At 36.6% G+C, this 24,954-nt stretch overlaps 2 protein-coding genes across 2 annotated transcripts; one reads left to right on the top strand and one right to left on the bottom strand.

Annotated features, from left to right (window-relative positions):
* Nucleotides 1–608: 608 nt before the first annotated feature.
* Nucleotides 609–2,480, top strand: LOC114540390. The gene is made up of 2 exons (XM_028560580.1): nt 609–975; nt 1,635–2,480. Exons 1-2 carry the CDS (start codon nt 701–703, stop codon nt 1,819–1,821), a joined length of 462 nt encoding a protein of 153 aa, XP_028416381.1. The 5' UTR covers nt 609–700; the 3' UTR covers nt 1,822–2,480.
* Nucleotides 2,481–2,706: 226 nt separating this feature from the next.
* On the bottom strand, nt 2,707–21,764 carry LOC114540407 (eukaryotic translation initiation factor 4 gamma 2-like). The gene is made up of 28 exons (XM_028560598.1): nt 21,682–21,764; nt 19,861–19,977; nt 17,394–17,624; nt 16,675–16,777; nt 15,588–15,701; nt 14,561–14,627; nt 13,829–13,921; nt 13,316–13,374; nt 12,263–12,373; nt 11,164–11,274; nt 10,846–10,920; nt 10,039–10,244; nt 8,904–9,087; nt 7,982–8,074; nt 7,445–7,531; nt 6,961–7,040; nt 6,726–6,858; nt 6,507–6,602; nt 5,777–5,872; nt 5,311–5,368; nt 5,179–5,225; nt 4,673–4,771; nt 4,532–4,590; nt 4,291–4,402; nt 3,888–3,929; nt 3,739–3,793; nt 3,140–3,261; nt 2,707–2,868 (listed from the first exon to the last, which is right to left on the bottom strand). The coding sequence occupies exons 1-28, from the start codon at nt 21,762–21,764 to the stop codon at nt 2,803–2,805; spliced, it is 2,799 nt and encodes a 932-aa protein (XP_028416399.1). The 3' UTR covers nt 2,707–2,802.
* Nucleotides 21,765–24,954: the final 3,190 nt, after the last annotated feature.

Here is a 24,954-nt window from a genome sequence, read left to right as displayed (position 1 = left end):
TACACCATTAAAATAACAATCAGTTAATAATTCCCGACACCATGAATTATAAGTTCTCAGTAGCATCGTGCCACGAAATACATCTCGCTCTCAAATTTTGTTAAATCTAAGTTATTCTGCCATAGCTATACATGCATATACACATAGATCTTCCATGTGTAGGGTGCAAGTAGGTCTACATTAATTTAGCTACATTAATTAAGACTTGCTCGCCTATTCAACCTCGCCAAGACGCCCACTATTGGCGGTTAAAATAACAACGTCGTGAATCGTGGGAATAATGATGCGTTTTGATTCCATTGTTCGTGCACTTTAAATTCTCTAGAGTTTCTTTATTCGCTTTTATTTCCTACAAATGGCAGATTCATTTCGAGACTAGCCTTTCGCAAGACTAAGTTCTTATTTTGAAAAAGTATGGAGATTTTACTACTGATAAAAGTTAATGTTTTTATAGCTTCGGATGGTGCATTTGCAAAAATTCTTTTCATAATAAGCTATTTATCTACAAAATCTCTTTGTCTTTATAGGTTTTGGTCATAGCAACACTGACGTAAATATGTATGTAAATAATAACAGCTCACGACACGCAAATATATAACAGCACGCAATTATAAATTGGTATTTATTTAGTTCACAAATTCTGTTTCGACGAGTAAGAATATCTGTAAGCTGAAATTTATTCCAGAATCGAAGTCACAAAATGAGTCATACCGGCCCAAACTATCTTAAAATAAAGGAGACTGGCATTACTGCGGACAGGAGCTCTTATACTGAGGATCGTCTTTGCGGTGAAGCACCACAAAGCGGTTTCAAATGGATTGACCGATTTAGCCAGGAACACATGGTGAAAGTACATGTGAACAGGCCGGAGGTAACGGTAATGTTTCCAGTTAGCAATCATGAAGTTCGTTTCAGGGCGACAGGCATAAACAACCCAGGAGATGAGCTAAGAACAGGCTTTGGGTTTGAGCACAGGTAACGCAATAAAAGTCCAGTACCTTCATAAGCTATAAGAATTAGGTGACCGCGCAACATGGTCGGACTGAAACAGTTTAATATGCTGTAGAAGCCAGGGAATGGCCTTCGTCGAGATTAAGGTGTTTTTGCCCATATTTTAGGCAGTTGTGAGTGTTATTCCACATATTAAATGTCTTATATACAAATATAGAAATTATTAATCATACAATTATATAATTACCCAACAAGGGGGAATTTCGTCTTATACGATACCGAAATAGGGAAATTGCATAAAAAAATGAATATTAAAAGTGCGCGTTTTTCTGGTTTAGTTGCGAGTTAGTCTCCCAAAATTGTGAATGTGTAACAAAATCCTGGTTGATCGAGGAAGACTGCTATAATTGTATTTCCGAACCAACTTTGCAACCTTAATTTTCATGATTTTTATTTCAAAGCCCTTTAAATATACTTTATTTTTGTTTCAAATTTGTCTGAGCTATAGTTCTTATAACTAAACATTATCATAAAATACCCACTGATTCCATGAGGAACAAATTTAAGAATAGAATTCAATAACTACTGCAGAATGGCCTTTTATTTTGACAATCTTTCCGAGCGCTGAGTTAGCTAAAATACGAGATTGAGATACCTGGCTTATACCAGGTTTTTTCTTCAAGGTGGTGTGAGGCGACGTTTATGTACCAGGAGTCTGGTCCTATGCCTTGGCAGGGTGAACATGTCAAGGGGAAGTTCACATTCTACAAAGACAATGATATTTCATCCAAATGCACCGATTGGAATAAATGGGAACAAGCATGTAAGGCAGCTAAAGACGGAGGTAGTTTGGTGGAAACTCTAAAATAATTTTCTGGTTATTAAAATTCTTCGCGATACTTACTATTCGTTCAAAGATATTATTCCTTGGAAACTGATAATAGAACGGGTTATGACTCGTTGAAATTATTATGAATTTAACTACGCGGGTGTTTACTTTTACGTGTTGTGTTTGACGTTTCATAAATATCAATAAAAGGCTTTTTTGTTGATGCATCAAAGTGAGCTGAAGCACAAACTCATGTAATTGGTAAAATTCACACTATCGTCTTTAATTAATTCTCAGATAAGACTATATGACACAGTTTGTCATAAATAAATAAAGCGAAAAACTTAGTAATTGAACTCGTTATTGTGAGGCTGAGGGCCCCTAACCAGTAATACTATGTAACCACTTACACCGCTTTTACCAGCAATCAAACTACCTCTCTCCATGCCTCTATTTTCCAGCATGAACGTCAAAATTTTCAGCGCTCTTATCGCCACACATTCTGGATGGTGACCTAACTTCTCAACTCCACTTTTAAAAGAGTTTAGTACAGTGCCAGCTTCCTTGTTTTAACAGCAACATAAATAAATCACTAATCGGCGAAAGCCATCAATGCGACCGTGAATAAAACAAATCTTTGCGATACCAACTTTTGGTTGGAGCTCTTCAACGTCCGCCATATTTGCCGCCGTTGTCCACGAAGTAATAATCCGCTGACCGAAATTACTGTCCGAATAAATTCGACTTTCGTATAAAAAATTCGACCATCGCTGGAATTCTCGATTGTCGTTAATTTTCTCGCGTATTTTTTATAAAGCTGGATTATTGATCATTTATCTCGATAACTTTGTACGTGCATTCTCGCAAACTCGCAATGAAGCAGAGATTTTATTCAGAAAATAGTAAAAATTGACAAGACATTGTTTGTTATCATTATTTTATTCTAACATAATTGCAGAAAAAAATTCCAAATTATAATTAATTAAAAATTACATTAATTATTAGGCTTTCTAAATAACGATTTACTCGGGTTCAGATTCTGAACTCTCTTCTGCGGCAGTTTCCAACCATGTTAACCACGCATTCACCTATACACGAAGAGTGAGGAAAAAGGAGGCATCAGAGGAATAGTATAGGAAACGACGCGCATTTAATACCACGGATTCGCAGTAACATCCTTTCCTGGTCGGTAGCATCATAATAAACATACCTGCCGGGAGGTGTCCGGGATTTACGCACCCAGAGGGGAGGGGGGGGGCATTTCCCAAACTTCGTTTTGAATTATATGTTGAAATAATGAAAATTAAGCTTGCTATAGCTGTATAGCTTCCACTTTTTAAAAAACGTTTTTTCTTTTACCTGGAAGAGAGCTTTCCCTTTTCCCGGATGCTGGTCATTCACATCTTCTTTCCATGATATGAAGGCATCTTCTTCAATGATTTCCAGGTCGTATAGCATTACAAACATACGCAACAACAATCCTGTATAAAAATTATGAGACTCTTTCAACTGCACTTATCCAAAGTCGAAATATAAAGTTGGAAACTTTGAATAAGCAGACAAATTTGATGATGGATCAGCCCTAAAAACTGGTGATAGTGCTGTAGTGGGGACGTGAACAAATAGCCCATCTGCGACACAAACCCTACGATGCCTTGAAAATTTCGCTACACCTAGATGGGTGCTGTAATTTTGGAATCTGTAATGGTAGCAAAGCCGTGCAGTTTTGACTCAAGAAGGATCTTGAGGTTGTGAATCAATTAATACATAATCACAATAAAAGAACGGTTTCCAGGTTTGCCAACTTTTTGCAACAGGAAAAAAGTTATAATCTTGTCATCAAATAGTGACACGTGATGTGACACGTAAATGGCGGTTAAAAAAGATATAAAAATCATTGGATGATATTTATATGTTAAAACTATAAATACTTATATTGACAAGATATATACAGAAACCTTTAGGGAAATCGTTGGAATGACAGAATTCTTGTAACGCGTACAGGGCTCGGACCTGAAATGACAATAACAGTTGAACAAAAAGCACTGCTCTGCCATCAAACTTTCACTCATAAAGAGCCATAAGAATGTAACGTTACAAAAATTACCTGGAGTTGTACATTATCGTTTAAGAACTTCTGCAAAAGAGGCTAAAAAGAATAATTAGAATACCTTTAACTTTGAGACTTACAGGTTTTTTTCATACGAAGTAATTATTGAGAGAATTTTAGAACTCTTAACATATTTTTTTATCAGCCTTTGTTTTATTCTTGATATTTCACTGCCGTGAACATTCAAGATTGCGGTCTAAAATTGTTGCAATGCAAAAATAGGCCGTGAAATGGTCAATATTCGCACACAGGAGGAACTTTATGAAAAAACTAACGTAACTTTGAATATCGATCAAGTAAAACTATAGTGTATGTACATGTAATACAGCACATAATTTCCATTATATATCAATTTTATAAATCAAACGAAATATTATTGCCTAGGATTACAAAATTTTACCTTCATATTTTCCATCATCGATTTTTCCTGATCTTGAACCTCCTTTTCCAACGGTTGATTCCGATCAATATCAGGAGCTAAGCTAGTAGTCATGGTAACATACTTCAATACGCTAAAAAGATGGGAAAACAATAGGCATGTAGCAAGATGAAGCACTCGATTAAATCGCATTTTAGAATTTCTAAATCGAATTTAGAGCTTTGAAAATCTTAAGAATACGAAAAACGAGAAATTGGTTTACCAAGTCGTTAAAACACTTGCAAATTCTGGACTGGAATGAAGTTTTACATCGATATTATCCTTTACAAAAATAATAAGTGTGATTTAATTGCACAAATATAAAAAAATATTTTAGAAAACATGTAATGTCCGCATAACTAACCTTAATCCATTTATATAAAGTGGAGACATTGGAATCACTTTGTATTTGTTTAAACAATTCTGTCTGAGCTTTCAGTTGCGGGGAAAGAAATATCAAGCCCTACGAAATAATTTCAGTTTAGCACAACTGATACAAGTTAGCTATAAAACGTCACACCACGTTTTTTTTATATACTACGGGAGATCTGGCATTATATAGAACTTTCTAATAAATGTAAAGAGCGCAATTTTTCATGCAACTTGCAATACAATTCTACTTTTGAGAAATGTAAATTTGGCCACTACGAAACTTATGTTTTTATTATACTCTCTGGACGTTTTTTAGACTTTAATTTTAAAGACTCTGGAATAATTCATATCTCTTGAAGGTGGTAAACTGGCCTTCTGTAATTAACAGGTGAACAAAAATGGGACTTCGATTTTTTGCAGTCAGAAAAGTGTCACACAACTTAATCCTAATCGATACATGTAACGATCGAGTCCAATCACAAGTTTACATAAACGTACTTGCTCACGTAGAATTTCTGTCATTTTCTCAGCATTTCGATATTGCTCTAAAAGTGGAAAATATTTTAGAGTTTATTGGTGCATCCCGATAAACGAGACTATTTGCATTTTCCCGCAAAAAATCCCAAATACCTGGCAAAGTTTTCACCAAATTTACTTTACTGCTGCTGAGTAATTCGAGGAGCCAGTCCTAAAAATTGCATAGATTGCAATAACAAATGACATTGTGATTTATGCTGTTTTTTAGAAGGAAAGACCCTACCAAAAAACAACTGGGAATGTAGAGGATATTGCAATTAACTATAACTTAAATCGGCGCATATCCATAAACATATTTCCATGCAGAAAAACGTTGGAAAGCATTTTGACACAACATTGCCGAATTTTTCGGCATGAGATATTTGCTCAGGCCAATACCGATGTGACTAGCAACGACTTCATTAATTCAAAATTTTATTTAATATTCTTCTTGGTCAACTTATAGGAGTAGTTTAAAGGTTACTAGCGCCATTATCAGTAAAATGAATTTTTTAAATCAATATTGCCTGATTCACACAAGATTGATACGCAGGATTGAACGTAAGATAAGAATCTGTACCTCTCCTTTTAATTTCTTGAGATCTTTCAAACATTGTAGGAACAAAAGATCAACAGGTTCCATCACTTTACTCGTGGTATTAACGTCAAGCAAATTCTAATAAAGGTAATGATATATGCATGGTAATGGAATAATAGCACAAGAACACAGACCGGACGTGATTTGGCAACGCGTTTAGTTTTTTTTATTTCCCAAAAGCAAATAAGATTTAACCTATCGTTATATTCTTGTTCATTATTTCATGCACGATAATACAATTTGATTGCTCTGACGTCCATAGACTCCAAATTTTGCTTCCAGAATTGAATTTACTGCGTGTGCTTTTGAAAACTCCGTCTGGTCTGTATCGACCTTAACACATGCTCCATGTATTTTGCTGCATGTCGCTGATTTTTAAGAGAAATTATGTTCTACCACATATTATTGGATCTTTATTGCATATTTTTTACTGAAGTCAGCAGAGGAAATTGATTTTGTCGTCATTTCTATGACAAGAGATTCTATTTTGATTCATATGAAATTACTTTCATTTCATCGAAATGTTGTTGTTCGCCATATAATTATTCATCGCTTTGATCCGCGATATATTTTTTGGCGAAACGAGGAATGGTGCAAGAAGTGGAACTGTCTTTCTATCAGAGTACTGAACAAGGTAATAAAATGGAGAACTACAGTCAGTACTATTGAACAGTGGTGAACATTGATTAGTACAGTAAATAATGAGATATACCTCAATGACAAGACGGGATGAGAATTTTCCCAGAGAAGCTTTAACAACGTCGGAATTCTCGGCATTGGACAAATTGCGAATGTACGATTTCATACCCTACAATTATGGGGAAAATAGTTTAAAAACAATGTATATATAACCAACCCATTCGTAAAATATGAACTCGATGTAGTTTATAATTAAAACTTGCAATACCCATTTTGAATTTTTTTATCTGACCTTCGATATATTTTCGCTTGTCAAAATCTTCTCATCAAAGCATTTTTTCACCAAATCTGCAACTAAATTCTGATCCTCCGCGTTCTGTTGCAGTGTGGATTGAAGCAGCTTGACAATCAGCGATTCCTTTGCCCTGTAACAAAGACATGAAGACATAAGATAAATAAACACGCTGATGGTTGTTATATATGGTTAAAATCTTGCAATCTATGTGGAATAAAATACGAGCCCTTACTGTGGCGAGTTCAAGTCTTTACAACAATTAATAGTTTCGGGAAGACTTTTTGATTTTAAAAACTCTTCTATTATTGACACCTGTAACAACACAGAAAAAATGAATTGCCTATATAGGCATATAGACAGATAATGACTCACGCGACATGCGAACAAAAAAGAAAGAAAGTGTTAAAATTTCATTCTTCTTACTTTGATCAAAGAAATAATTAGGTTAATGACTTGGCAATGATAAAGAATAAAAAGATAAGGGGCTTGTTGACAGAAACATTGTTTATATACCAAGATTGGGCAACGTTTTCATCTGCTATATAACTAAGTGCATGAAGGCAATAGCAGCCATGTTGATCAGGCACTCCAAACACGGGAAACCATTAAGTATAATTGTTTTCAAGGGAGCGTTCCAAGTTTGATTTCCAAACACAGGCCTCGCCAATCAGAACACACGTTAATAATCACATACGTTATTTTATAATATAACTTACTACAAGTTTCTCCGTGTCAACTTTGGGTGCAGAATAGGCTTTTTTGGTTTGTTTCGGCTTTTCGTTAGTAACCGGCATTTGACCGTTCTTACATAGAATGGAAGAAGAAACGAATATATGAACCGAGACATGCTCAGATTTACGGGTTCAAGTGATTTACTAAAAAGATCAATGACTTTATGCAACAACCGTGTATAAATATCATGTTCATGCGATGACTGACAAACCGGTATACGAGTAGTTTGATGATACTGTAGCTACGGCAGTTTGAATATATGTGATGATTAGAAAGATGTTTTGAGAAATTTACAATTAGCTGATTCAATAAGTTGGAAGAAGGGATTGATAAAGAACCCCAGTCGAATTAAAGTTGAATTAAAGTTAAGGAAATTGTTTCAGAGTTAACATTATATAATATCATTATTAATTTTAACTTCATTATTTATTTTATTGATTTAACTTTATTTAAATTGGGAGCGGTTGGCAAACATTTTCGTCATAATGAAACAAAAACAATGAAACAAATGAAAGCCTTACGGTTTGTCTTGGTTGGTTTGACAAAGATGAAGTCTGCCCAGTGCGACTGGTTGGTTGTGCCACAATTGAATCGCGAACCGGACGCAAACTTATCTGTGAAAGAAATCAAACAGTTATATGCAATAATCCACGCGGCATTGAAAGTGTGTAATTGCCAGTATACATCTGAATTTAGCTATAAGCAGACGTAGGCGATTGTTATGACAAGAGATTAACAAGGTCTATAGCTTGACGCACATTTGATGCAATGAAGTTTAATTATTCACATAAAAATGCAAAATGTAAATTAATTCACATGCAAAATGTAAAATAACAAGACGCCCGGTAGGCGTGAAGGGGCTGTTTACATGAGCCCGGTTACCTGAGATTCAACGAAGCGTGAGAGGACTTTGAGGTATTGAAATCAGTCTTTATGACACCAAACAAGTACATGCTATTGTTGTGGTGATTATACGACTACCAGGATCATGTTATCTGCTTATTTCAATACCTCAAAATCATCTCACGCTTCGTTGAATCTCAGGTAACCGGGCTCATGTAAACAGCCGCCGACTCGGGCTATGTAGCCGGTAAATAAACTGCACTGAAACTGGGCTATATTGATGCACTGTAAATACGCGACTGTCCGCGCGGAAGACTAAGCCTGCGACACGAACAAAAGATAATTATAATCGCGCGAAACCTAGACTCGCCTACCACAGGTACCCGAGTAATTAGTTCCTATATATACAGGATGTATAAAAAAGTACAAGCAATTGAAATGAAACTTCAGTTGGAATTTATTCAAATTCTAATGCACTGGTAAAAATAGCATAATAATTCGATTAAGGCATTCAAATTCTAACGTAACCTTGACTTTAATACGGGGTACTTTTTATATATCTTGTATAATGAGGTTGCTTAAGCGAAAAAATATGCAAACCTGTCCATCGGGTGTACGGCCTTTCTGAGTCTGCACTCTGCGCGGCCTCGCCTCGTTCATCTGCGGTTTTTTTGGTGCGGACTGAAAATTTGGCATGAAGTCTGGAGGACTGCTTCTTCCTTTCATGTTACTGAAGTAAGGATCTTCATTCCTCATTGCACGTACTGGAGGCATTTCATCGAATCTGTTATACAGCAGAAAGAACACGCAGATTGATTGATTTGGCGTAAATTCGCATTAACCCAGGGTTAAGGTAACTGGCTTTTGATCAACTGACCGCGCATGAACTGTATTGACTATTCTAATGTATAAATCAGAACTGATTTAATTCTAGTCAATCACAACGACTCCAACTGTGAAAACTGCTAATTGTGGATGTCTCAGTTGCCAGAAGCTCTAGAAGCTTTATAGCAACAAGCTATTGTTTATACAATTCAGCTCATTCTTCTAAAAAGTCGTGCATGATTTTTACATAATCTCTATTCGTCACTCAAGAAGAACTGTGGACATAGTACAGCTTTCTTCTTAAACAGGGCCATGTGTATAATCCCAGGCGGCGGGGGTTCTTTTTCCTTCTGTATGACGACTTCATCCACTATTTTCATCTTTCGATAAGAAGACATAATGAGCCGCACGTTTGGCCGGAATTTATACTCACAGCGCTCACAACTGGTAGGGAGGTTAAGATCTACTTCCACTACCAGTACCGATACGAAAATACATGACGTATTACAGTTTGGCAGCGCGGAAATTTCAAAGCGTTAAGATTGTGACTTCCGTAAGAAGTAAATAAAGATGGCGGAGTATAGCGGCTGTATTCACATCAAAAACTCTAATCACAATCCTTAAGTCTCACCAAACAAAGCAGAAACATTATACAACTAAAACCTAAATAATATTATTAGAAAACTACTGCAGAAAATGACAATAATACAGTAAATATAATTCGGTACTTCTCCTATCCATTTTTAGCCCGAAAACGGTACTCGCGACTTCCAGTGTTGTCACATTTTGGACGATTGTTACACATCTGAGCATGCGCGTGACTGATTATTGGTATCGGTACTCGTAGCGGAAGCCGATCTTAACCTCCCTATTGACTCGTTTGAAACGTAGTAGCATGCACCGTAGTTACCTTGTTGGAAAGGGATGTCCTGCACCAAAAGGTCCGTCGTTTATGCGCATGTCACGAAAATCCTCCATCGGAAGGAACGAATCAAAGCTTGAGTCGGACATGAAAACATCCTCAAAACCACGACCAGTGGTCATCTTTCCCCGCTTATTATACCGTGGTCCATATGGGAACATGGGATCACCAGGCAACATACCCCCTTTCCTGCTCTGTAAAGATACACAATTAAACACATTACAGCATGACATTCATGAAATTTCTCAACTGGATCCAGTGTCTTACAACTGTCTCTCCCTTTATGTAATAATACAGCACCTAAAGCGTTTTGTTTGGTTTATAGAAGTTTAAAACGTTTTGCAAAGGTTCAAAAGGTTAAAATGACATTCAAATTTTTGACGTTTTCAGTAGAAAAGCTAATTTTCTTCTTGACCAACCAAGAAGTCGATAACTACCAACTTCCCGCTTTCAAACTTAGGGCATGCGCGCATAAAAACGAAACGTTCATGGAAATTAGATTGTGGACATTAATCGCCAATTAATATATAATTAATTACATAATTGTGAGCCAGGTAAAAAAAAACAATCAACAAAATCCATTAATCCAAGCCTTTGCATATTATTCAAACATCGACTTATTGGTATCGTTTAAATAAATTTTACCTTTTACGTGCGTGTACGTGTGCGTACGTCCAAAAAACGCGGCAGTGGAAATCGACTTTTTAAAAATCGGTTTTTAAAAAGCCCGCATACACTAAGCAACAAAGTACTCCATATTGATTAGATAAAAGCTGGTGTTATATCGTAGATTACCTGCCATGCTTCCTGCCTGATTTCATGAATAGGTCTCGGCGCGGCGTTGTCTTGTTCCGTACGCCTTGGCACCCACTGTGTACAGAAAAACATATTTTAATGAAAAACATATTTAAACAACACGCCGATAGTGGTGGGTTTGTGGGGGAGGGGGTAGGCAGGGTTGGGCACCCCCGTAGACATTGGGGAGCCTTGATTTAGGCTGGGGACGCGACGACGTCGGCTAAAATAAACACCCTCAAATGGTCGATGCATGTATGAGAGTTGCTACTTTTAAGAAATTAGGGAGGGTGATGGGGAAGCACGGTGTGTAGCTACCTTATTTCTTCTTAGTTCCAGGATATCTTGTAGCATGAAGCGGATACGCGATGGAAGTTCTGTGTTTTCCAGGATATGATGTATACGATCAAAATACTGATCAAACAATGGCTAGTGAACAAAAATACATCCGTTGAATGCACGTTCAAAGTTTTGGCAGTGAAGACTGCAGTCAAGTGGTAACATTAACAAAGATGGACTTCAAGGGATATGGCAATAAAAATTATTCATGTTTCGTTGAAAAGAAAATTTAGACTTTTTATAGTGCCTTTTTACAAAATTTGTTTATCGCAAGATCCTTACTTCGCAAGATATTGGCGATTAAAAACATCGGATATCGAGATATATCCGCCATCTTGTTTTATAATGAGATCTAATTACGTGACGTCAAAAGCAGGGTTAACGCTTAACTAACAACTACATGTTTAGAACTTTTACAATTCAAACGCTATAATTTGAAATACGTGCGATTGTACTACAATGAAACTATAACTTCGCTGGATCGTTAATTTGAAGTCAAAAAACGAATTTTCACCTAGCTTATGACGTAACGCATACGGATGGAAAATAATTTCATTCAAAAATATCTTGAGAAGTAATAAAGTGAACTAAAATCCGTAAACGAATTTTGTAAATAATCATGACGTTCTTTTAAAATAGACGGAGACAATTTTTATTGCCGTATCCCTTCAAATCTTTCAAAAAACATTGCTTTCAAGTAAATGCACGTGTCTTTTCGTATTTTTTATCCACATTATAAAATTATATATTGTATAAGTGCTGATTAACAGTCTAAGGCATAGGTAATATAAATGCGCGATTTTCTTCTTTTGATAGATGTGAACGAGTAATTAGTTACCAATGTTCTGATGTATAAAAGCTTCTATTTAAACATCAGTAAATAAATCACTCGCTTACATCTATCAAAAGAAGAAAATCACATGCACATATATAAAAAGTAACCTTACAGGGGCTTTAAACCTCAGAATCTAAATGCACGATGACGCTGCTACCTTGCTCCCGTGAAGGTTATATTGGAACACGTACAGTACTCTGAATATATTATAACAGAAATATATTTAATTTAGCTGTACCATACCCTTGCTTTGACAACATCAAGTTGCGATCCCACAGTCTTCATCAAGTGACATAAACACTCCATATCCTCAGATATATCAGCCACAGTCGCACGTTTCTTCTTGTCAAGTAGCTAAGAAGTAGATCGAAATTGTTGTTGTGAATTCCTGTCATGACCGAAGTGAGTTTAAAGTGCCTATATTACTTGTGGGATCTTTACGGATTTGAATAGGGCTTGAAAAATTTGTTTATAAGTTCCACAACCTTTTTTAATATAATTGAATAGTTTCGAAAATACGTCAGTTTGGGGGACTGGGACTCAGGAATGATTTGCAAACACGCCGTCTTTTATAATGTAAACATGAAGAGTTTCACTGGCGATATAGTTTGCGCTTTTCAAGAAAAAAATGCGGGAACGGTGCGTTGTGTATGGCTGTAGCAACTGGGCGAGTTTTTCTTAAAATATTTTACGTTATTGGAAGATGGAAGTAAAATTACAATGGATTATATTACGTTTGACTAGAACTCGGTTCCTGAGTCCCAGGCCCCCGAGCACGACGGAAATTTAGGCAAATCGTCATGTTTAGATGTAAATATTTCCGAAACTATTTATCTATATCAAAAAGGGATGTAGAACTTATAAACTAATTTTTCAAGCTCTATTTAAATCCGCAAAGATCCCACAAGTGATATAGGCACTTCAAGATTCACCAAATCTACGACGCGGACGTGAAGCAATACTGTGAAGATTTCCACAGATTCCCAACAGCGATGAAAATTATAGACTCCTTTTGAAAAACAAAGTCAGAGCGGTATTGAAACAAATTAGGCTAATAACCTAACACCAGTATTCCTAACACCAGTATAGCAATCACGTCCACGTCGTAGATTTGGTGCATCTTAAACTCGCTATTTCGCATGCTCAATAGACTGAAAAACAGCTTTCCTAGTCTGGACAAGACCGACATATGCTGTACTAGCCTTGTGACAAATTTTGTAACCATATCATCATCGTATACTACCTAGCAGTTAAGTAAAGGGAGTAGCACTATAGCTATAGGAATATAGGGTTTACCTGTTTAATACACTTGTGCAGTATAGCTTCATGTAACATCCCCAGTTTGCCAAGTTCCCCTAGAAGAAGAAGCAAGATTAATTCCAGTGTACGAGGAGAACATGAATGAAAACTATTTTAAACGCAATTTTCTTCTTTTGATAGATGTGAACGATTGAGTTAAACAGTGATGTTAGTAAGAGCTTTTATTCATCAGAGTTTTCGTAACTAGTCAGTGGTTCATATCCAAGGCCGAAAATCGCATAACAATTGCCAGTGTAAAGTAGCGTTTATACACACAGTTCCGCGACAAGAATAAAAATTACAGTCCCTAGTTGTTGAACAACACCAGAGATATATCGCCGTTTACACTTTGTACGATTTTCAAAAGTGCGATTTTCTTCATTTGATAGATGTGAACGAGTGAATTAGTTACGGATGTCCAAATAGGACAACTCATCAGAGCTTTCGTAACTTATTACTCGTTCGCATCTATACTCGACACCAGACAATGTTGAAAATGACTGCACTAACCAATGAACTTGATGTTGCCAAGCATTTTTCTTTTATTGCTTGCTCTTTGTTCTTCCTCTTCTGCGGTAAGGACGCCATCTTTTCTATCCAAAGCTAATGCAAGATCACATTTGAATCAGTCAGGGCTGGTGATAATGGCAGGTCAATCCTTGTTTTACACACACAAAAAAATGATCTATCAGGGCATTCACTTTTGCTCACTTGCAAAACAACGAACTCAGAACCTTTTTTGCCTGCTTGAATTTTGTATTTTAACCAAATTGACGAGTTGCATTTTAGACATTTTAAAAGGGTATTCCTATTACCTAGATTGAGCATGCTGACATTCGTGAAATTGCACAGATTTAGTGGAATTGCCTCCAAACTTTTCTATTACCCACGGAAATTGATACCGCATTTTCAACAGATATTTCTCATGCAGATCCATAAAAAATTTGCAAACATTCCAAGGATGTAGCTACTGTAAAGCACTTTACCAAATTTGGCAATTAATCAGATTTGATTATATAGCTATTAGCACCCCTTGCCTCGATCAAAATTTAGTATATTGCATAATGCAAATATGCTCCATCGGTAAACAGTGACTGCATGTAGGAGAATTTCACTGGTGGTAAACTACATAGGGTTGGTAGACTACACATGCGTACATGCATGTCTTTAGCAGGATTTATATAGCATAACCAGTTTTTCAACAAACCGTCCACCCAAAATTGATTTTATTTGTAATTTCACCTGTACTGGTCTTTGAGCGACTGTTAAATTCTTCCTCGCATTGCTTGAGCAGAAGACGACGGAAAGTCTACATAAAAATCCAGAAAACCAGTTCGTTTGCAAATTATTATGTACTGTAGGTAACAGGCAAGACCACGATGCAACAGGCCAGCGTTGATCACATTGATTGAGGTACAGTGTTCACATGTATGTGTACGAGTTATACTGAGGTAAACTGTAACGCCTGTGCGCTGACGTTATATTCACGGATAATACACGTCAGCGTACAGTATAAGTGCGACATTGAATGTTCTGGGGCTGCTTGTACGAAAGCAGCATAGCGCTATTCCATCGGATAGTGTTTTTTTAATCGTTTTAAAAGTGACTAGTTGTTCGGTATAAAATGACTAGTTGTTCTGGATTAAACCGTGTTATTTTTATATACTGGGGTTGTCTTATAAATTTTAGCTCTAAATCTATAATTTTTTTTGCTTTTTAGGCATGTTTAATACGTAATAATACTGTATGTTTGCATGGTGACATCGAGTAAGTAAATTACCTTGTAGGCAAAGGCGTAAGTATTTATTACTGCAAACGGACTGAAAGCGTTGCATTAATAAATACTGTACATACAGTACGTGGTGACCTACAAGCTAATTTACTTATATTTAAAACGGTTAAAAAAACCTTATCCGATGGATAGCCCTATCCGGTTTCGTACGACCGACCCCATCACGGGGCATAATGTCCGTTGTTTATTAATTTTAATATGAAATAACGTCTTTTTTCATGCACGCTATTTACGACATAACGTGTGATAGTCACACCAATAGTAAAATCATCATGCAAGGTCTCAAGGGAGCGGGAATGTGAAATCGACACAAATTCGAGCGCACAATTCAAAATTGTAATGTCTTTAAAATACGTGTAAATAATACACCAACTATTGAATTCGGTTTTCACATGATATGAAGAATGATCAAGCCGAAGTTCGTCGTTAGCTATAATATATTTTGCTGTTAGTGCTAAATCTTTTGTTTATACTTACAGAATGACCAGCCTTTCCAGGGTCATCGAAGTTAGGAGCAAGTTCAGAAAAGCGAAGACAAAGCTTGGCATAGAGTGAACTGTATTTTGGCTCATCGAGAGCTTTTTCATAAACCTAATAAAAGCAATGTAACACTCAATGAGAAAATACATAGCTAGCTATATTTGTGGTTTGAAATTGCCACCATTTTCAGTATCCCCACACACACATTGAACATTCCGCGTGTGTAAAAAAAGGCAACGACTGTCTCAAATGGCAAAATCCGTTTACGAAAGGGAAAATTGCGTAAGCGAAGTACCAAATTATATTTAGCGACTGTATTATTTTCATTTTCTGCGCGGTAGTTTTCTAATAGTTTTTAATGTTTCTGCTTTGTTTCGTGAGACTTACGGATTGTGATTGAGTTTTTGATGTGAATATAGCCGCTATACTCCACCTGGTTTATTCACTTCTTACGTCTTTACCGAGAAATATCGGACCGAGGTCTTTTTAAACGGACCGAGCTCGAAGAGCGAGGTTTGTACAAAAAAGATCGAGGTCCGATATTTCTCGGTAAAGACCGAGCAAGCGAGGTTAATAAAAAGTTTATTATGTGGCATCGTATTAGTAGCCTAGCTAGTACGCATTTGATAAACACGAAAACAAAATATTGAATCATTTAGTTTACCTGAACTGTCTGGAGACGTCTTATTAATTTCAATAGCAATTACACTTTTTCCTGCATGGCCATTTATTTGTGCCTTATTCATTCAGAATTTCTTTGTTTTTCACCTCGTAATGGATTACCGCTAACGCCTGTCCATTACGAAAAGTAACGGAGCGCTGAAAATTCTTCTCAGCCATCACTAAGCTCCATTTCACCGAATTGACGCCGCTTGCCATATAATAAACAATCTTAACGCTTTAAAATTTCCGCCTTGCCAAAGAGTAATGGCTATACGTCATGTATTTTCGTATCGGTACTGGTAGTGGAAATAGATCTTAACCTCATAAAGTCATATGCTCGGAGGTCGCCTCTCTACTACATGCAAGGTCTTATAAATTGTTATTTTGTTATGTTTGAAGAGTATGCGGACAAACCACTTACCAAAAGGATAATGCCTTTCAAAATAAACTTGGTTTCAATGCCGACATGAAGCAGCTCATCACTTAATTTCTCAAATTTCTCAGGAGTTAGTTTGTTGAGAATTCTATAAAAACAAACATAAAATATTGTCGCTTTTAGGTCTTCGTAAAAATATTCATCGTGTTAGGACGGCAATCTGCCTATAAAATTCCGTAAAAATTATGGTAATTATGGCTTTATTCCCACCAAAAATGCACTACACGTATCTATTATTTATTTTCGAACTTTTAAGCAAGGATTTTGTGGGAGAAAATGGGATTTCAACGGAAAGGGTAGTCATCCAACTTAAAACCCATCATTCAGGAGGCTAAACTGTGCTTCTAAAGGCCGACACACACAGGACGCGATAGTGTCACCACGTACCTATACGAACAAGCTTTGCTATTGGTTGATGATAAAAATAAAACACAATTGAACTTTAGAAATTAAATTCTTAAAGAACGAATCATAAACACTGTTTTTACTGAAGCGATCCGCCAACGCGACGCAATTTTTACGAAATTCTCGGTTTTCAAAAGCCGCTAATTTGACAATGTTATGATATTCTCGGTAATTGCCGACTGATAGTATATTCTGACAGGTCTGGGACCCATGTCTATCAAAACGTTCTGTCTTTCAAAATTGAATTTATTTGCGAATCGCTTCCAGTGTGTGTGGGCCCCCTTAAGAGTTTCACTTACGCTCTGACTCTTCTAAATATTGTGTCGTTTGAGTTTTCTGTTTCTCGTAAAATATGCGGAGGTACCCATCTTTGAGAACTAGCTTGTGCAGCAGTATCACTAGGATTGGCTTTGGCACCAGTGAAAGCACCAGACACCGTGGGTACAGACTCCTTTGTAGAAACTGTAACCCCTTGTCCTTCCACTTTTGTAAACGATGCTACCGCGTATGATGCACAAACAACAACACCCCTGAAAATTTGAAACATTTAGAAACTTATCCTGATTGTAGAACTTCATTCAGGGGGTTCTCCGAAAATTTTCCAGAATATATTTTTAATCTCTTTACTCTTGAGATAACTAGGCAAGATCATTTGAGGATAATCATTTTTTTCCACAATTAGTGAAAAATTGGGGGAAAAAAAGTTAAAAAACATAACTTTTCTTCATAATTCAGCCTGTGAAAAAGAATCTGTTATATACTGCGTAAATTGGATTTACTTGACATGTTAGTGAAGACAGAAGAAACAAATCATTCTGTTTTCCTGGTTCACCCAACGCACAAAAACATGATTTGAAATTTTGAATTGTTAGAACGAGTCTTAATAATGGGAACCTCAAGGTTGGTTACTGATGCAGCAATGTATATAAATTGTTTTAAATATGAAATAGCCAGGACACTATTGGGAGGGGCAGGGGATACATCACCTTGAGAACTTTGACAAATAGGAATACAATACAAAATAATACATTACAGTACAAAATAATACAAAGGGTTTGGAAATATGAAAAACTTTTGTTCCATTTGAACATTCCTATTAAGCTTTTATCATGTACTTGCAAACGATATTTCACTGTGAATGACACACAAAAAATGATCAAATGCTAAATGAAACATTGAAGTTGTCACATCAACTTTAAAATTAGCACAACTAACACAAATTGAGATGAAATATTTTCACTTGTGAATACAGAACATTTCTTTTGCATGAAAATATCCTCTCCCATACACGATTGTTATATCTGGATATTCATCAAAGCACATTAACACAGAAGGGATAACTCATAAAGAAAATTACAATGTGGATTTTTGTATAAATTGGCAAACAAACACAAGTAGTTATTAAGTTAACCGAATGCACCTGAAGTTTGATATCTTTTAAACTTATACATTTGATAGTGGCTTCCATGTATGTTGCTAATATTCATACTTTTTTCCCACCTATAATCACTGTTTTGTCTACTGTCAGGATTTCAATTTGTTTCCTTCAATCTATTTTACATGATCTAATATAGTACTACAGCCAGTACTTTCATGCTGACAATATTGTATATGAAATTACTATGTTTCCTCTTTATTCGGCTCAAGGATGGATTGTTAGGAAAAATGGTTACAGAACATATTTATTTAAGAGAATGTTTTCATTTCAATTAAATAAACAAGTAAACTGAAAGGAGTTGAATGTTTAAAATTATTAAAATTGTTCAGCTGGAAATTTTTGTTTCAAAATCTTGCTGCCAGGAAGAAAAATATTTATCCAGGCCAGGTTGGGCATCCCCGGGCAAAGTATGTCTAATGGTCGATTAATGCAATAATGTTCAAGACAAATGTATTAAAAATAAACCTGACTGACATAAAGTTATATTATATACTGAAACAGTAATGAACACCTGCAAATGGTACTTTCAATGTTTTGTAACAAGTTTTGATTTACATAATTGAGGAAATACGAAAGGTCTTGCCAGGACTCAAACCCATAGAATTACAGATTGCATTTCCTAACATTGCTAAGATGATAATATCACTTAGATTAAAGCTTTTGTTTTAATATGTCTACAGAAGCCAGACTTAGTACTCATGGAGAGCTGTTGAAATAAAAAAATCAAGTGCAAGCTAGGTGGGAATCCATTAATTTTATTGTGTTCAAATGTAGATGCCTGATTTGTGCTGCTGATCATTTCATCATATAATAAACCCTTGATTTTGGTTCTTTGCAAAAATAATTAAAAATTGCTTGATGCCAGAGTCTGAGTGATCAACAAGAAAAAAATATGGCAGTACATCATCAGTGAAATCTAGTAGCTGCTGAAATTCAAGGCAATAAAATCTCGACAACGTTGATATAAACCTTCTGCCTTTCAATCAATTTGCTCTCTTTGACAAATCTGAAATCTGTGCTGCTACAAACTTAATAAATCTACAATTTCTTAGTCAATTCTTCAAATTTGAAATCTAAATTCAAGAGCTGGTTCAATTTTTATGTTAACAGATACAACAAAATGACGAAGAGATTCTGATCAGTGGCACATCAGCTGCTCGAAACAATAACTTATAATGAAATCACAATATCAAAATGTAAAATAACGTTATAAAATATACTGCCGAACCATCTCAATCGCTTAGATTAGAAATGATGGAAACTGCCAGAGTTTAAGCTTTTATGATACCAAGATTGGTAAATATTTCTTTCTACCGGTTTATACTTACTGCTTGAGAGAAAATGCCCAAAAAATCGCAAACAGATCAGCAACAATTAGACAGCCAGTTGTTCTCCATATTTTTATTGCATGTGGAAGACGTCCGCCCCAGGACTCCAACAGTGCACTTTACAAATAACTGATCTCGTAGAAAACTGGATTAATACGTGACATATAGACATGCTCCAGCGAGCGTCGGGTCGTATGTCCCCTCAAGCCATGATGCCGATAGCTTTTAAATTCAAAATTTGCTTTTAAATTACTTTTAAATTTTAAATTCGAGAAACTTGCAACATCCCGAGGTGCGTTAATCACGGACTCACCGAACCTGCAACTATTTTCATTTTTTATCTCATGCCTTTTTGGGAAAAAGTGTTCAGGAAGTTACACATAACATAGGGTTCTGCAGGTGGGTTCCAGTTTCAACAAACCTGCTCTTAGCCAATAGGAACACAGCTTTTCCACTGGGTATGGGATAATCTATGCTAAACTTCTCCAGTATTTCAAAATCACCGGTCCCTTGAGGAACGTTCTGGGGTTATTGCCGAGAGATGAACAGAAAAGGAGGATGCCAATACTCTCACAAAGCATGGGGGGTGTTAATATGCTGACAAAGCTAATGATTCAAGAAGATATGTGCCTGTCTCACAGCTAGCGCCCGCTCTTTTTGATTTGCTATAGTTACATCACGCGCTGGTTTACGCTGAGAGTATATACTTTTTGCATTGTGCAGTTTTCAGTTGTTGCTTTTCAGTTTTCAGTGATTTTAATTTTAATCCTAAATTGCACGATTCGGATAGGTAAAATGATTCTTTCATTTGAATGTCATTCCAGTTTGGCATTGCAAATTGATGTACTTCTAATTGATAGCACTTTCTAATTTCTTTGCCAGACAAGTACTTGATAAAACAGAATGGAAATTTTCGGTCACCAAAATATAAGTATATAGTTAAAAGTTAACTACGTTTTCATACCACCGCAGCCCCTGCACACAGCACACTTATAAAATTGGGTACGGCCTACGGGTACCAATTTTGGCCGTGCCGTGCCGATAAATTGAGTGTAGTGTAAACGGGGCTCGAGTGTAGTCTATTCTTTAAAGATCAGTAAATTCGGTTTCCAGTTTTTCACAATGAATTTCATTATTTTATTGAAAATTTAAATCGCACTGGCGACTGGTCAAATTATAGGCGGTCACATTAGTGGCAAGAAGTATACTAAATGCCTATTGCCTACCTCTATTAAAGTTGACTTTCTTTGAAATATTCAACATCTCAGTGCTCGTCCTTCACGACCCAGTCAATGAATAAAATATTTAGTATATAAAATATGATCCGAAGAAAAATTACGGCGTATTTTAGTTACGCAACCAGGTTTCTTTATTTCTTTCTGGCGTATGTGAAATAGTTGCCTCATATGCATAATCTTGTTTACTGAGGCATACAATTGATACAAATCACTCAAGTTCACGTCCAGTTGAAAACAATGGCATTGCGATTATGTTCTCTGCGACCAATCAGAACCAGAGAATTTGATGACGCGAAGGAAAGACTTTGCAGCATGGAGTTGGGCGTGCTTTCGTATGGAAATTGGAATATTTTCTTGTTGGGGAAGATGTTTGAGCAAAATTTCGTGAAAAAATGTCCGAAAGAAGCAAACGTTGATCAACTAACAAGACGTCTAACTTAATAGCGCTGTTGATGGCTACAAATCTGCTGGTATTAATTTAAAAGCAACCAATTCTTAAATCACACCGACACGAATCAACAAGTTTATGTTGTTAAATTTAAACGGCAAAAGTTAGCATTGCCGTTGGACCAATTTTTCTTGCCTTTTGCCGCTAAATCTTCTCAATATATCACTAGTTTTTCCATCATGAGTTTCGTGTAACTTATCACTTGCATTCCTTATCATTTTAGAGCAACAAATCCTTAGGAAAATACGCAAAATTCCTAGGACGTCGCGTAAGGTTGGTTCATCTGAAACCTGATTTATAGCTAAGGAAATACCCCGCCGATGAGTCAACACGTTTAACTGAATAAACCCACAGCTCAAAAATGTTCTAAAACTAAATCCACATATTTTTAGGTAAGAGAAAGCTGACCCACAACTGATTAATTTAATTTGTAGAAAATGAGTTGGTTATTTCAATTGATAGTTAACTTTGCTGTATTTTATAGTTTCCGCGTAACTTATTGATTTAGCGTCATATTAATTCGTTTAACACTTCTGTCTTTATTTCGGACGGACGGGACGGTGTCACACATGTGTATCCTAGTAAAGCCACAAAGTGCCAGAAAGTGCCAGAAAGTCTTTGCGAGCAACGAAATTTTTACACAACAATTTTTTCAATTTTCAGAAATCATCGTTTGCTATTTTGAAAGGGAATCCTAAGAAAGTTGCCTGAGGCAGTCGCTAAGTGTGCGCAAATGCGGAGAAAGTTTCTGATCTGCGATTAAAATTGCATGTGTCACTTTTAAAGTCAAGGAAATTGATGATAGCAAGTGGGACTTCAATGGGGTGAGGGCATGAAGATCATTTCATTTTTGTGCATTGTACGCCTTTTGTGCAAATTCTAAATGCTCTTGAGGCTTCAGTTGTGCTCTTAAAGTAGGAATCATCAAGAACACTCCAGTTACTTCACAGTTCAGTCGCCTGCACAGATGCGTGCTCCGAATGTCCGATTGTGATGTTGATTTTCCCCGGGTGTCAGCTGTGTGCATGTGGGGGAGGCGCCGCCCTTTGTGTGTGCATCTTTCAGGAGGCCTGCGGGCCCGACTGATATTCGGGGAGATCCTGCAACGCAGCCGAGCGTCCGGAGCGTGTTTCGATGCCGGCAACTGAACTGCAATGTCACTAGAGTGTTTACGAAGGCTCGTACTTCAAGAGCACATCTGAAACCTCGAAAGTATTTGTTATTTGAACAGAAGGTCTACAGTGTGCAATGATTGGAATGATTTGCAGAAACTCGCAAAATTGAAGTCCTATACTGTTTGAGTCTTTATTTTTTGATTGGCATTTGCACTCGTTCCCAGACACTTGGACAGCTATATGCTTCGGTCATGTTGTAGACTCGCGGTAAGTCCAAGCTATATGCTGCTGGTGAGATTTCAGACGTGTTTCAAGACCTTGCTATATGTTCACGGTCTAGTGAGATTTCAGACGTGTTTCAAGACTTTGCTATATGCTCAGAGTCGTGTTTGAGATTCCCTATACAACCAAGCTATATGCTTATGGTCGACGATTTAAGATTTGTTTCCAGACCTTGCTTTATTTTCTCCGTCAAATTACGCATTTATTTCTATAGATTTTGTTATACGAGTCAGGGTAGAAAATCAACACGCAAGTCGTTTCTAACGGGAACATTTTCTCTTCTTGATTGGCATTTGATACCAACATTATTCAGGAAGCATGCAATGTGATACCTCGACTATTGCGTAATATTCTGTCAACCTTTCTTGAGTTTCCATTTTCCAACATACAGTATAAGCTTCCAACCAGTTGCATTTAACTGGCCTCTTCTAACATTGAGGAAATACAGGTGAAAGGGACCCCTCATTTGTATCTCTGTGTTGAAGCAATATATAGCTATAGACAAAACTATCCGTTTGACAAACGACCTTTCCAAGGAGTTTGCAGCCGGCATATATTGCCTTAGTCAGGATCGGTTTACTGAAATGAAAAAGGGACACGCAAGTATTTGTGATACATGCAGCTTGCATCAAAATCCTTAAAATCTGGGAAAATACGATGAAAGGAATTGACTTTTTAAGTACAGTATTTGGGGTCAGCATTTTCGACAAAAATGTAGGTCAAATTATGCATTTGCGTGCGAATTGTGATTGCTTTACATCCGATCTTAACATGAAGTATCACGTAATGATGAAGAAAAGTAAACGAAATCATCGCCAAAGGAACATGTGAAGAATGAAGTCAAGACATTGGACGAAATGAGGTCAAACTGTTTCTGTTGGTTGAAACTGAACATTCTGAAGATGTTAACTCGTCTTATTACAAATGGCACAAAACTGGATTGATGATCTTTCTACGCCAGAGAGAGACCCTTGACGTATCGTAATTATACTGCAAGCAAAATACTATGCTGAAAGTCTGAACTACGCAAATTGAAGTTATGAAAGCGATTGAACAAAATTTCTAAATAACGAACTCTGCATTTTTCCACGCGTTAACTTCAAGCGTTCACAGGGGTTGTAAACTGTAAAGATCAGACAAATGATGATTGATGCGTTGAAGACGACCGACGACGAGTTTCGACGGCAACGACCGAGGGCAAATGCGACGACCGATCGACCACCACCGATACGAACGACTTCATGACAGATGACAGGTAAAGATGATGACTACTCTAAGGTTCATACTATAGGTTCTATAAGTACTGCAGTTCTCGAATCCAGGACTTCCAGTTAAGTTTTGAATTTCAATCAAATACACTGGCGGTCAAAAAGAACTGCTCAAATGTTGCTATTGTCGTATGTAACAGGAATTGTAACAATCAATCTTTTATTGTACACTAGTGGTCAAAAAGAACTGTTTAGATACAAATTCATAAAGAAGCGAATATAGGAGAGAGCTTCATAGGAATTTTGGATAATTCACTTATTCCAAGCAATATTTCAATAATGTAATGCAACCTGCCACACTTCCAAGATATAGTAACAATGGTGTCAGGAAGAGGGACTAGGGAGTGACAGAAATGGATTGGACTGCACAGTCAAAAGGCCTTAACCATATTGAACATCTGTGGGACAATGTGAAAGCGATAGTGCAAAAAAGGAATTAATTCATAAAGCGTCCATGATTTATGCGTTGCTGTAAAGACTGTCCATAGGATGAATTTCTTTTGAGCATTAAGATTACCACCTTAACAGAAAGTATGCCACGCCAGTGTAGGGTCAACAAAATATGCGCCACGCCGAAGGAGGGTCAACAAAATATTAATATTTCATATAGCTTAGCATGTAATCTAGTCTATATTTACTCTTATATATTGTTAGAGGGACAGTTACGTTCATTTGAGAGCATTTTAACTTGTTTTGAGCAGTTCTTTTTGACCGCCAGTCTAGTTTATTGTTGAGTCCGGGTT

The sequence above is a fragment of the Dendronephthya gigantea genome, unplaced genomic scaffold, assembly GCF_004324835.1.
Source record: "Dendronephthya gigantea isolate DGI-Jeju-01 unplaced genomic scaffold, DenGig_1.0 000233F, whole genome shotgun sequence".
Lineage (NCBI taxonomy): Eukaryota > Metazoa > Cnidaria > Anthozoa > Malacalcyonacea > Nephtheidae > Dendronephthya > Dendronephthya gigantea.
This window is presented reverse-complemented; position numbering and strand designations above follow the sequence as displayed.

What these genes read in the sequence shown, in the direction of transcription:
- LOC114540390 (XM_028560580.1), top strand. Translation starts at nt 701, where the DNA reads ATGAGTCATACCGGCCCAAACTATCTTAAAATAAAGGAGACTGGCATT. An exon ending in GGCTTTGGGTTTGAGCACAG is followed by an intron (nt 976 to 1,634) that starts GTAACGCAATAA and finishes TTTTTCTTCAAG; the next exon opens with GTGGTGTGAGGCGACGTTTA.
- LOC114540407 (XM_028560598.1), bottom strand. Translation starts at nt 21,764, where the DNA reads ATGATAAGGAATGCAAGTGATAAGTTACACGAAACTCATGATGGAAAA. An exon ending in ATATTTAGAAGAGTCAGAGC is followed by an intron (nt 16,778 to 17,393) that starts GTAAGTGAAACT and finishes TTGTTTTTATAG; the next exon opens with AATTCTCAACAAACTAACTC. An exon ending in AAAGACTTGAACTCGCCACA is followed by an intron (nt 6,859 to 6,960) that starts GTAAGGGCTCGT and finishes TCTTTGTTACAG; the next exon opens with GGCAAAGGAATCGCTGATTG.